At 58.8% G+C, this 13,285-nt stretch overlaps 1 protein-coding gene across 2 annotated transcripts in view; it reads right to left on the bottom strand.

Annotated features, from left to right (window-relative positions):
- The window catches only part of EGFLAM (EGF like, fibronectin type III and laminin G domains), a 137,870-nt gene that overhangs the window by 17,113 nt on the left and 107,472 nt on the right, over window positions 1-13,285 (bottom strand). For both annotated transcript variants that reach the window (XM_045848236.1, XM_045848237.1), the window contains exons 14-18: window positions 13,020-13,145; window positions 11,742-11,985; window positions 8,399-8,510; window positions 7,466-7,582; window positions 4,944-5,124 (exon numbers count right to left, since the gene is read on the bottom strand). In XM_045848236.1, the coding sequence (XP_045704192.1) occupies window positions 4,944-5,124; window positions 7,466-7,582; window positions 8,399-8,510; window positions 11,742-11,985; window positions 13,020-13,145 (780 nt within the window). The remainder of the gene's footprint in view (window positions 1-4,943; window positions 5,125-7,465; window positions 7,583-8,398; window positions 8,511-11,741; window positions 11,986-13,019; window positions 13,146-13,285) is intronic.

The following is a 13,285-nucleotide window of genomic DNA, read 5'->3' as shown; positions in this document are numbered from 1 at the left end:
GTCAGGATTTCACCGCCCTTGTAAAAACCCCAATTACACCGGTGGCGGATCACGGGAAAGCAGCCCCGTTTCCTCGTAAAACCCTGCGGAGGGCCCGGGGCCTCCCAGCCTCCGTCGCGGTGGGGGGGAGGGGCAGGTGGTGGCGAACCGAGAGAGACGTGTGGAATACGTTGTCTGGCACCTCTGCGGCTCCCCCGACTTTGAACCGACAGTCCCTCGTTTATTCTAACCCCGGAGAAACGGTTCCTTGCTAAAGAGTTACTTACCTCGTCAATGATTATTACTTTTCTTGGCTCTGGGCTGTGTGTGCACAAGGAGTGATAAGCCTGCCAGCGGCCTCTTCCGTGGAGTGGAAAAGACCACCCTACCTCCCCCCCCAGCCCCCCCCCCCCCACCCCAGCTCTGGTTCTCCTGCGATTAACAAAGGGCGGGGGAACCTTCCAGAAATGACACTGCTGCGCACAATACGGTGAACACACGCTCACTGGGGTCAGTATATGCGGACGCATGGTGGTTCTAAGCCGTCGGGGCTGGAAGTCACCAGCCAGCCCTCCCGGGCCCTTCGCGGTTGGTTTGAATACGCAGCACAGACGCGGCTCTAGTGAACCTAACCCTTTATAGCTATTTTTTTTTTACATGGTCTTTGAAATGCATTGGTTGAAACGTGTTTCTGTCACTTCCTCACACTGACACCTCAAAGCTGGCGCCATCCGATGACACGCGGACGAGAATACCCCAGTGACCAGGAGCCTCCAAGCCGGGCAAAGTCCACTTTCCACTTGAGGGACCTGAATTCCCAGCAGGCTCTGCAGAGCTGAAGGGAGGGCGGGCTCTCTCCTGCCGTCACAGGGCGTGGCACCGGAAGGACCCAGGGGTGGGCAGGGGGGCGCAGGGGGCGGGGTGGTGACCCAGCTTTCCCAACAACCAGGGCTCCGCTCGCGGACATCCTGGCGGACGCAGTCCAGCCCTGGGAATGCTTTCCCAGCGGGCAGCTCGCTCACCCTCCTGCCCTTGGGGGACCGGGCTACCTGGTGCAGAACTCTTGTTACAAAGTAGGTTCTGTAGCCACCAGGTAAACAAACAAACATCCCTCTCCACACTACCAGCCCTTGGCTGTCTAAAGAGCAGCTGAACACCCCCAATTTCTCACTGTTTAATCCTACACCACCCCAAGAAAGGAAACTCCTGGTAGCATGCATATTTTACTAATTTGAGCTTCCATGTCCTGGGTTGTCTTAGAGGATGGATGGCCTCTACTCACTGGAGCTAGTTTTCTTACACAGGGACCAAGAAACATGCACCCAGACCAGACCCAGCAACATGATAGGAATCTACTAAACACAACGCAAAATGTCCTCGATGTTGTGCATGTGGTGCATCAGTAGAGAGCAGCGGACCGCACCTTTAGGACCTTGTCCCATGAACCCTATGTGGGCATAACCCTAATGTGGGCATGGCTATGGGTATCGGGACTGATCAGGCGTCAGCTCGCCGGCCGCAGAGAAACACCGCCACCTAGTGGCCGGCAGGGTCCTGCACGGTCTGAGTCCAGACTGCCGCCCGCACCGACGCCATGGGACCGGAAGGAGGCCTGGCTCCCATCTCTGCCCCAAGCAGCCCTGTGCGTGGCCCAGCCAGCCAGGAATCCTCCTCCAGACTTAACCTGTGAGGTCTGGCTTCAACCACGAGTAACTTACTGGGATGGAAGGTCTGTGTGGAGCTGGAACACAAGGGGGGTAAGTCGGGATGGGAGTAGAAAGAGGACAAAAGCACCTAAGGGTGGGGAGTGTTGTTTTGAGGACGGAGGGCTGGCCGACAGCCCCCTGGTGAGATGAGAAGGGGCCTCGGGATTGGGGTGCTGGGGTGTGAGGCCGCGAGGAGGGAGGCACCGAGCAGGGAGAGCCCCCGAAGCAGGTGAGCGGGCAGTCACCGAAGTCAAGCCTTGTGACTGTCCTGTCATCGGCACCAGAGTCGTGGCTGGGACCCAGGAGAACCCGTGCTCCTCCGGCCTCGGTGGTTCCCGGGTCGGGACGGGGGCTGCGTGTTCTGCATCTGCCGCTCTCAGAGGCCGGCCCGCAGAGCCCTGGGGACGGTCCGGAGCTCAGAGGGCGCCCCTGCCCCAGCCCCAGCCCCTGCAGGGACCGAGGGGGCTCCCGAACCCCCCGTGGTGGTCTGGGTGCCAGACCCTCTCCAGGAGAGATCTTGTTTGAGCTTGGGGCCCCGGCCATCCAGATAAGTGTCCACTTTCCTGACCAGGTCCCTAGTGGAGTTCACCCGCCTGCCACAAACCCCAGGAGGAGGTCAGAGAAAACCACTCACTGAGGAGCCCCAAACAAACCCCCTGACGGAGGAGGTGCCCCCCGGCACGGATGGAATGGGGCCTGGTGCTGGTGACGGCCACAGCGGCCGCTCAACGTACAGGGATGAGTCGGCCTTCCCTGGGGACAGGGTCTTGCTTTCGAAGCAAGAGCAAGACCTGGTTTTGAGGCAGAGGAGAAGCCCCAGCGCTTTGAGTGTCCACCCTACGAGGCTCTGAGTCAGCGTGTTGGGTTAGACCGGATTCTCCCCGACGCCCGCGGAGGGCTTCCAGCCCCGCTTGGCCTGTCAGATAAGACTTCACCCAAACGTTTCGAGTGTCCTTTCGCACCTCTATGGCACCATTGGGGTTGCCCACTTCCCATTTCTTTCCGACCCTGATCTGGGACTAAGTGCCCTCCCCTGTGTGAAAGCAGGCTGTGTTCCGCCGTGTGCCCGCTGGGGCCTGGGACAACTGTCCTCGAGGGTCCTCACCGGTGCCCAGAGCCCTGTTACCCCTCCCAAGCCACGTAAAGGGGGAGGAGGGCCGAGCCCCGCCCCGCCCCGTGCGCCCCACCCCGTGCGCCTCCCCAGAGCACCGGCAACAGCTGCCCTGGCTCCAGAAGGACCGCCTGTTTTTCAAAGCACAAGGAGACAGTGGCACAACACGGGCAGCTGATAGTCCAGCCCAGTATTTCGCAGAAAGAGGCCCAAATGTCCCCCGGTCCCCCTGTCACTGTCCATTGCTTTCTGGATTCTGCCAGGAAGCCCAGAGCCTCATCCGGGATCTGCCCCTTCATTCTGGTGAAATTTATTTTTCGTGAACCTGAACCCATAGTTACGGGGGCTGTGAACACAAGCTTTTCGTATCTGTTATGGCTGATGTTCTGCAGCAGGAAACTTGGGTCAACGAGACTGCACACGAGCCAGCCCTTCCCCCTGTAATTCCCAAAGCTGCCAACTGTTTAAGCCCGGACTCTGCATGACGACCATTAGGGCTGGCGTCTAAGGCAGGAGCAAGCTTGCACTGCCGGTGGTGGAATGCAGCCTTAGGATATGCAGACCTTGCCCTGTGAAATCCAGTCCCGGTTTTCTGAATGAGGGGCCACTCGGACTAAATCTCTGCAAGTGCTCACTCAGAGCTGAACAGGGACTGCCTCCTTCACAGATGGGTCAACTGCTCTTCCTTGGGGGGTTACCATGGGCTGAGCTATGTGAATAAATACATTTCATATGATTGGCCATGCAGGTTTCAAAACTCATTTAAGAATAACGCCACTTAATCTTCCACCTGGCAAACTGGCATCTTTCGGGTTTTCCAAAACCTCTGCAAAACAACTTCTCCTATCATCCCATGTACCAAATATCTGCCAGTAATTCACAGTTCCCCTCTAAGCGCTACCTCCGATAAAAATCGGGAACCTGGAGCCCTGGCCAGGGTGGCTCAGTTGGTTGGGGCATCCTCCCATACACTGAAAGGTTCCAAGTTCGATGCCTGGTCAGGGCACAGGCCTAGGTTGCTGGTTTGGTCCCCTGTCGGGGCACATGAGAGGCAACCAATTGATGTTTCTCTTTCACATGGATGTTTCTCTCCCTGTCTTCCTCCCTCCCTTCCCCTCTCTCCAAAATCAATAAGGATGCCCTCAGGTGAGGATTTAAAAGAAGTTAGGAACCTGGAAACAAAATAAGAAAGACAGCATATTCCGTCCCTTAGCCTGGCTGCTTGATGCCCCTCCAGGCCTGGCTACCTTTCCTTTATTAGTCCCTGAGCAGGTGAGGCTGTCCTGACACCTGAACAAGACGTTCTACACATCCCAACACCATGACGGCCACATGCGGACAGGCCTCTTCTGGACACCAGGCCACGCCCGCCGCCCACACGCAGGGGCGGGCGGCTCATCCCGCAGGGGCCTGTGCCCTGTGCCCTGCTCCAGCAGCTCTCAGACAAGGGCGGTGCCGAGTCGCTCACGGCACCTGCTAACGGGTTTTATGTTCCTCGTCGATACCTATAACGGCTGGCGTTCTCTGGGAGTTCGCCAGGCCTCTGTCCGAGGAATATGCACTGTCCGTTGTACCCATACCACACCCTCTACTGTTGCTGTTTTTATTCTCATTTTACAACGAGGAAACTGAGGCACACGGAAAGTAGCTCTCTACAGAGGCTTATTTATACTTCGGTTTGGAGAAGTACAATTCCTATTTTTCTGTACTTGGCAATATTTCTTTATAAAATTCTCAAGTAGGGGTCAAAATGTAGGTAAAACATTTACCAGCCTATCAGGACAGGCTCTGAGAGTGCCCCAGGTGGAGGGGGTCCTGCAAACGACCGGTGTTACGAGCTCACCTTCTGATTGCTGGGCCGGTTGGGGGTGGGGAGTGGGGGCAGGATTCCCAGGCAAGGAGCCAGGGCAGGGGCGCCGGGAAGCTATTTACCTACCATTACAGAAGGATTTCTGCATTTTAATTACTAAAGAATCACAGTGGTTTCTATGGGATTGGCCACCTACGATGCCACTGAAATCGCTGATAAAAACGAGTATTACCACGCTGGCACCGGCCGCACTGTAGCCCCGCCCACAGTCTGTCCGCTGCCCCGCCCACAGTCTGTCCACTCCCCCGCCCCTGCTGCCGGCCGAGCCCCCACGTACCTTTCTGGCAGTGCAGACCCTCAAAGCCCAAGGGGCAGTCGCACTCATAGCCCTCCTTCTGGGGCCGGCAGCTGCCCCCGTGGGCACAGGGGCCCACCACGCAGGGGTGCGCCGCGTTCTCCACGTTCACGCCCCAGCTCCGGTCGTGCTCCACGTGGACGGCGCGGTCGTTCAGGGTGATCTGGGGGAGAGGACACGCAAAGAGCGCAGGACGTCAGAAAACAGCTCTGCAGTGAGTGACTCGTCCCGCGCCCACCAACCCCAACTGCATGCAGCGAGAGCCTTAAACAGAAGAGAGCAGGTGCGGTGGCTGCCTCTGTAGCCCTAACGAGGCAGGAGCCGACGTGATTATGTCCGGCACCCGGACAACCTGCAGAGCAAAGGCCCTCCTGGTTCTGGAAGACCCGGTCCCACGAGAGGTCAAAGAGAAGCCCCGATAACTCAACACACAAGTGGGAAGTCTCAGCCTGGCTGCCCACTGGAACCCCCGGGGAGGGGGGGAGGTGGTTAGGAAACACCTAACGCCCAGGTCCCACCCAGCTCGGTCCCGTCAGAATCCCTGAGGGCGGCGTCCAGTTAGCAGTAACCTCGGACAGCCGCCCGGGTGGTTCTGCGGTGCAGCAGCCGAGGTTGGGATGTGTGCCCCAAAGCTGAGCAGGGAAGGACCCGAAACGAAAGAACCCAAGAGGGAGTGGGGGTTTCGGGGGATGGCGGAGGAGAAGCTTCTCCCGGGGCTGCTTTGTGATTCTGGAGAAGGTCCGCCCGTGAGCCCCTCCAGCTCCCCCTGCTGGGCCTTCCCCTGCCCTCCTCCTTCCCCGACACTCTCGAATTCCTTCCACGCTCCACATCCTTCCCCAACATTAAAGGAAACACTGCAACTCAGCTCACGTTCCCCTCACTGCCGGGCACACGCGCTGGGACCGCCCCCATCTGTCCCTGCAAGGGGGCTCTGCAGAGACCCACGACTTTGGGAAGAGGTTACAGGGCTCCCGACCCCAGATGAATAGAGCCATTGTTTTCCACCCTTGACTCAGACTGGGCACCAGACTCGGGCGGCCGGTGTTTCAGTGTCTCCAGCGCTGCTCAGAGCTCAAGGAGAAGGGAACCCCTGGGGGATCTCCCATGCTGCAGGGGGTCCTAACCGGTTAGCAAGGGCACTTTCTGCCTCTGACCCATGTTTCCAGGCTTGCCCAGCCCTTGGAGAGGGCCGAGGGCCGGGAGGCAGCTTTTCCTCAGCCCTGAGTCTCAGCAGCTGCTACGAAGCAGCCAGAGTCTTTCCACAGTCCCCGCTGCTCGTGCTGCAAGTGAAGGACCGAGAAACAGCCCCTGTGGCTGAGACAAGCCAAGGGTGGCAGCATTCACCGAGGGTGCAGCCCAGGCGACGGTCTGAACCCTGCGAGGGGCCGGTGCCTTTCCCAGAAGTCAGGAGGGAGGGGCTGCGCCTGACCAGGGTGGCCGGGGAGGGGCAGGGGTCAAGCCCCTTCACCCCTGGGCTTGCTGCCCGAGTGAGAATTGCGAACATGGGAGGAAACACGGCCAAGCCCACTCATGGGCGATGGGTGGGGGCAGACAGCGGTCTGCACTGAGGTGTCGTTGTCACCACAGTTTAGCAGCAAAGGCGGACACATCGGAGTCAGCGGATCCTGCCTGGGCCCCACACCGGGACAGCAGCCCCAGTGAGTGAGCAGGCCAGCGCGGGGCCCTGCGTCCACGGCCCTCCTCCGCCCCGGCTTTGGAAGGGTCAGCAGCCCACACCCGCCCTGTGGCTAAAGGGAAACTGGACAATACTCTCGTCCGACACACTTTTCTCCAAACCCTCTTCCTCCCGGGTTCAGTGGTCCTGGCACCCTGGGAGGGTGAGCCTGCAGCTTGCAGGTCTGCTGCAGACGGAACTCCCTGTCCTCACAACTGGAGAGACCCAGGCCACCCCCGGAGGAGGAAAAGAGGTGAGCAGGCTGGGGCCCGTGCCCTGGGTCTTCACTTGCTGAGTGGCCTTTTTCCTGGGCCTTCTGTGGGGGGACCCTTCAACCTCTGCTCTCAGGAGCGTGTAACATGATTGAGGAACAGCTGCTGCACTGTGGGGGTGGGGTGGGGGGAGAGGCAGAGGTGAGTGTCAGCTCTTGCCCTCAGCAAACTGCAGAGCAGAGCACCCCTACGGAGAGGCACGGAGTTGCTGTTAGACTCCGTGCACCGCCTTCCCTCTTGCACACGTTTCTGAAGCGACCCCAGGCCGGCGGCCCCTCCCTCAACTGTCAAGGGGTCTTTCTGTGGACCCGCTGCAAAAACTCATCTTCATCGACTTGCGCTCACGCTACGTCTGCCAGGCAGAGACCCAGGAGCGGACGGTATAAGAAATGGGGCTGGAAAGCTATGCTGGGAGCATTAAAAAAATGAAATCTTAAAAATGTTTAAACTCGATCAGAATTTCTCTGGGTGCCGTGGGTTGCACGCTGGCCACGGTGCTCAGCTCCACCGTCTGCGGTCAAGGTCAAACAAGAAGCACGAGGACGCGAAGCCCGTACCTTCTGGATGCTGCCACTGAACGGCTGGCGGACGCCCGACTTGTCCTTCACCTCGTCGTAACTGGGGACTCCGCCAATAAAAATATCCGTGTTGCAATTGATCTGCGTGAAGCCGCCCTGCGAGCAGATCAAAACCAAAGCACAGTATGTAAAGCTCTAGGACAGGACGGTTAAGACGACCACCCGTGTGTGCCTTTGGGTCCTCGTCACCCGGCCCCTCCAAGACCCGTCACGACAGTCTGCCTTCTCCGTGGCTTGACTCGCACACTGCTCTGCTTTGCTGCCGGCCCCCCTTTGGGCGACTGCAGATTTCCCAGCCTCTCTGAGACTCAGGTCCCAACAGCCACCTCACGATGTGTCACAACAAAGGCGGTGGACTGCTCGTCGGCAGTGCCCTCTCCGTGCAGGAAGGCGACCTCCGGCCTCAGGTTGGAGGCCGTGTCACTGGCGTTTTTCCAGCAAAACACGAGCGGAAGAGAAGCAAACCACCTCTGGGCAGAAGCTTTCAGGGCCGGGGGAGCGGTCCACCAGGCCGTCTTCCTGACCCCCCTGCTCCTTCCGCCTGGGTCTCAGGTTAAGGCTGCAGCTGGCCGTTGGGGGGCACGTAGCATGAGTGAGAACGAACTCTATTATGGCTGCTGATGTTGGGGCTCGTGTGGGACTGCCTGGGGCGCCGTCCAGCCCGACCTGGCACTGAGTGGAACCACGGCTTGAGGCGCCTGCGGCTCTTCTCCACACTCACGCTGAGGAACACAAAAGCTAAGTACCTTGCCTGGAGGGGAGCACAGCTTGGGGGTCAGCCCAGGCCGTCTGGCTCTGGCATCCGTGCGTGCACTTAACCGCCATGCTGCTGCTCTTGTCTCTGGGACAGAAAGCAAATGGCAGCCCCATCCCCACATCCCCCACCAGCAGGGGGCACAGCTGAGTCCTTACCGCCGCCATGCCTTCCACCACCTTCTGCTTATCCACCTGTAGGAGGCCGTTCCTCGCCGTGCGGGACACACGCAGCTCGTGCCAGTGGCCCAGGGCGAGGGGCTCTTCGCTCCTGTCAGAGGAAGGACACTGAGTGTGGGTGAGCATCCTTGGTCACGGGTAATGCTCATCGATGCAGCTCTGACGACGCCGATGCCAACCTCGGGCACCCCACTCCGTCCAGCAAGAGATGACGACCATTGCTGCCCAGCACACACAGCAGCGCTAGCTCCCTGGATCAGACCCCTTCGTGGGAGGGGTGGTGCGTTTGTTATCTTCCTTATTCCTTGCAACGGGCCTGAAATGTGGGGGGAGGCGCTTCGTTTTCTAGATGAGGGGTGACAGGAGGGTAAAACATGATCGTTGTTGCACACAAGCTTAGAAGAAGAGAAGATTATATGGACCACAGTGGAAAACAGGGATTCTTTGGTGTACTGACGTCTGCGGCATGTGTTGAAATGAACAGAAAAGTAAGATGCATGGATGGATGGATAGAGGGAAGGAATTAGGAAGGAAGGAAGGAAGGGAGGGAGGGAGGGAGGAAGGGAAGGAGAGAGGGAGAGCAGGAGGGAAGGAGGGGGGAGAGAATGAAGGAGAGAGGAAGGAAGGAAGGGAGGAAGGGAGGGAGGGAGGAAGGATAGCTGGATGGGTGGGAGGCTAGACATGGGATGAAAGCAAATACAGCAAAGCCTTAACTGCAGACTACAGGAGGTGAGTATAAGGATGTTTGCTGGACTATTCTTGAAACGTTCCTATGTCAGAAATTTTTCATAATGAAGTATTAGGGCAAGGACAGGCTCCATGCTATCTGATATTGTGAAAAAGGATTCCAAGTATTTTACAAATTCAGTGTTTAATTCAAGGTGGAAGCACGTGAATTTAAACGACAGTGGTAAGTTCTACACATTCCTTTTCACAGCAAGGAGAGCAAAATGAGGGCGATTCTTGCATTTGCGTTTCTAACGACGTGGTTCCCGGCCCTCGCTGCGCCTCCTCATTATTCTGCGGACCCGGAAAACCATCGGGAATGCCAGTGGGCACCGTTACTGAAAGGTCTTCACCTTCTTACTTGATTTTATTTTTTTGCTCTGGCAAATGCTTTTGTGATTTGTCCTAGCAATTAGGATTTAATCACGTTGGCTAAATCAATACGCAGTAGAGACACCAGGGTCACTTTTCACGTGGCCCCGGGTCCACCACAAGCAACAAGCGCCTTAGTCACGCTCCGTCCTGCAGCGGCGGTAGCCCGCTGATGCGCCGCTCCCCCGGCCCAGCTACACTGATCGCGGCCGCCACCGGCTCATTACAATTGTCCTGATTTTTGAATCAAGTTCATGGTCAATTTGACCACCATACCCTTTCCCCAAAGTTAAAAGGCTCTGGCCCATTCCACAGCCTCGTGCCGTCCAGGCTTTCCCGGGATTTTCTTAACTGAGCAGGAAGTCTTCGAAATGGTTTGTGACCTAAATAAATGTCTTCCCCAGGGGCGTCTGGGACATGACAGTGATCCCAGCTGTCAGGTGACCCTGGGCCGGGGGGAGGGGACAAGGGCTGGGGGGGGGGGTCGGTCCTTGTTCCTCGTGCACTCTGAGTGTTTGCCTCCTTTTCTTCATGCCTAACACGCACGAACTCTGTTTCCAGGTGCCTGTCCGGACAGGCAGGGAAACAATAACTTATTTTTTTAAAATAGAATCAAAAACTCCCCTTGTCAACAGTAGGCAGAGAATCAGGAAGAGAAAAAGGCTGGACTTCTGAGGCCCCGTGTGCCTGTGACCCCCCATCGCTGTGGCTGCCACGTGAGGTGCAGGCAGCCATCTGTTGGTCAGGAGGGCTCGTGGGCTGGCCCTGCCTGGCCCTTGCTGGCCGTTCCTCACCCAGGATGAAGCCATTTCCATGTGCAAGGCGATACCCACAGTGTCCTCCTCCCTCAACCTGACAGACAGTCCTTGGTGAGTTGCTTAGACCGATATGCATAATCATACGCACATTGAGTCAGTGGAATGCCCACCCACGACGCTTCTGCAGAACCAGAGGCACAAAAACATTTGCCCGCTCCCCGAGGTGGGAGGTGTCCCCGATGTGCAGGGATCCAGCCGTGAGGACAGAAACGAACTGTCCTTTTGAAGAACTAGGAAAACTCCAATGCAGCCAAGCCTTTCCCGTCGGCCATGAAAAGTGACTAGTCACTAAGGGCAACACTCGGCGGTAACACCTCAGCCCCACGTTCTTCCTAAACATGACAGTCCAGCCATACGGACGGAGCTTGACCGTGACCCGAGAGACCGCCTTCAAGACAACAGCAAGCCCGCCGACTTCCTGCCGCAGGGCACCACCGACACGGAACGCCCCGGGCCGTGGCCAAACAGAAGGCTCAGACAAACACGAGAACGGAAGCACGTCGCTGTTGGTCGGCGGGCCTCTGGCTCGAAGGTACAAACCACCACGGGAGGCGGGCAGTCAAGAAGAGCAAGACACCAACAAGTGGGGAAAACACGCAGAAACCAGGCCCCGAGGGGCACGCAGCGGCGCCGACAGACGCCCTGTGCGGAGGGCAGTCGGTCTGCAGAGCAAGAGAACACCAGAGGCAGGGAGACGACGGAGGGAGGTGTGGGGGACTCGGAACCCGCTCTGCAGACCCCAGCAAGTGCCGGAGGCGCCCATTCACTGCCCTGCTCTTGCCGAGCGCCCTCAGCACACAGCTGGTCCTGGAGCACATATCGGTCCGAGGTGGGTCTTCGCAACTGCTGCTGGTTCAGGGTCCGAGCGCGGCCCGCCGGAGACTTGCCAGGGGACGCGTCGCCGTCTACACCGCCCGGGAGGGCAGTCACCATCTCCAGTGAGGCCGCCGAGCACTCTGCTGGCCATCGCATTCCTGCTCGTACTGTTTTACTGCTCATCGTGTATTTGCCCAGCACCCACCAACAGACGCTGTGGGCACGGCGCTGATTCACTGCGGCTCATCCAGCCTCTGTGGAGGGGCTGGAGTGACCCCGTGTGGACAGGGAGGGAGGCAGCCCGCCCCCGGCGGAAGCGAACCTGTGTTCCCTGGCCTGAGGCGCAGGGTCGCTGTCCGCTGGGCAGTTATTTGGAGAAGGGAACCTCGGCCCCAGCACGGCATGACCCACGGGAGGCAGGTCATCGGCATGAGTCGGGGCAGGTTTCAGAGAAGGGAACTGTGGGGAAGACAGGCAGATCCCAAGCCGTTGAATGACAAAGTCACCTTGTCCCAGAGTGGCTGCTGTTTGGCTTCTTTTTTTGCGGGGGGTGGGGGCATGGAGGTGTTGCTAAAGGCCTCAGCCCTTACCTGAGAACAGCGGTCCCCGAGCCGCAGTCAAAGCGGAACTCCACGTGGCCGCCTGCCATGTTCAGCGACAGGAAGTCCTTGCTGCCCGTGTCATAGCTGTACAGGAGGACACCGTCGCCTGAGTCCGGCCGGAACGTGACCTCAAACTCCATGAAGGAAAGGTAGTAGCGGGGCTCCAGGGGCCAGGGCGTGGCAGCGTAGGAGCGCAGGGACTCTCGGAACTGAGGGACGGTCAAGGTGAACGCTGGAGAGACAAGCACGGCGTTAGGAGTCCCTAGTCATGGGGCAGAACGAGCCACGCTCAAGCTTCTTCCTGGGCACGGAGTTCGACTCCGTCTCTCAGCTGCCCTGCAGTGCTGTGGGGGCCTGACGGAGTCCTGGCCAGTGGGACGCGGCGGGGAGGGCGGGACGGCACCCCAGGCCTGGTCCTTAGGACCCCCTCCGTCTCCCGTGTTCTCGCCTCCCTCGCCTGCTGGCGGATGCAGCGGTCCGTGGGGGCCTCTGAAGCCCCTTGGAGCCCCTAGGGGTCAGCGGCCCCTGTCCCTGAAGAGGCCACCCCGGGGACCGGCACCAGCACCTCCCCTGACCTGCAGCGTGTGCGACATGAGCAGGGATCTACCTTTGTCACGTCAGGCTATGACAACATGGGACGGCACGGGACAGCTCCGGCTCGCTCTGCCACACGGGCCCGCCTCTACGAGCCGTGAGACTTTACATTCTATAGTAAAAACTGTCCCCAGGGGGCGTCTCAGGTCCAAATCTGAATCACTGGTGGACAAGTTAAAGCACACGCAACCCCGCATGGTTTTCCAAAAGTTCCCATATCCTGTGTGTCAGGGTGTGCACGTGTTTCCACGTATGCGTGCACAGGTGTGTAGGTGTGACTGATTACGTGTGTATGATCAATATGTGCGGTATGGAGCAGTGGGGAAATTCAGCAGAACAGTACAAGGAAAGGGAAAGGAGACCACTCCTGCCCATCACACTGCTAATGTGTCTGCATGCCTTCCCGGCCTTGCTCTGGGACCATCACTGCTTTGGGGCAGCCTGACACGGGCCACACAATGACAGGCTCCTTGAGGCATCTGGGGGCCAAGAGGAGCCCCTCAAAGCCTGGCCAGAAAGGTCTGGTTTGACACTTACACCTGAGGACACATCGACCTAGTGAAATAAAGTTCCTCCCCAGCCGCCCAAGAAAGCAATGTCGACCCCGCAAACATGCACGGGCCTGTGCGTGAACAGGCGGAGAGAAATGCCATCCACTCGCGTCTTCCTCACCCTCTTCGCAGTGTCGACCTTTAAATCCGAGGGGGCAGAGGCAGATGTAGGAGTCAGCCTTGACGGCCGCGCAGGTGCCGCCGTTGACGCACGAGGTCTCGTCGCAGATCCCGCTGCTGCACTCGCCTGGGACGGAACGGAGGTGCACAGAGACCCGTCACGAGCCGGTCCCAGACCCCGGGGCTGACCGTGCAGAGAGCTCGCGGCTCGGAATACACACACTCCGGCCCCCACTCCTGCTGACGACGGGCACCTCGGTCGGTACC

This window comes from Phyllostomus hastatus, unplaced genomic scaffold (assembly GCF_019186645.2).
Source record: "Phyllostomus hastatus isolate PE091 unplaced genomic scaffold, TTU_PhHast_1.1 phas_contig_58, whole genome shotgun sequence".
Taxonomy (NCBI): Eukaryota; Metazoa; Chordata; class Mammalia; order Chiroptera; family Phyllostomidae; genus Phyllostomus; species Phyllostomus hastatus.
Note: the sequence above shows the minus strand (reverse complement) of the source record. Positions and strands in the feature narration are given on the sequence as shown.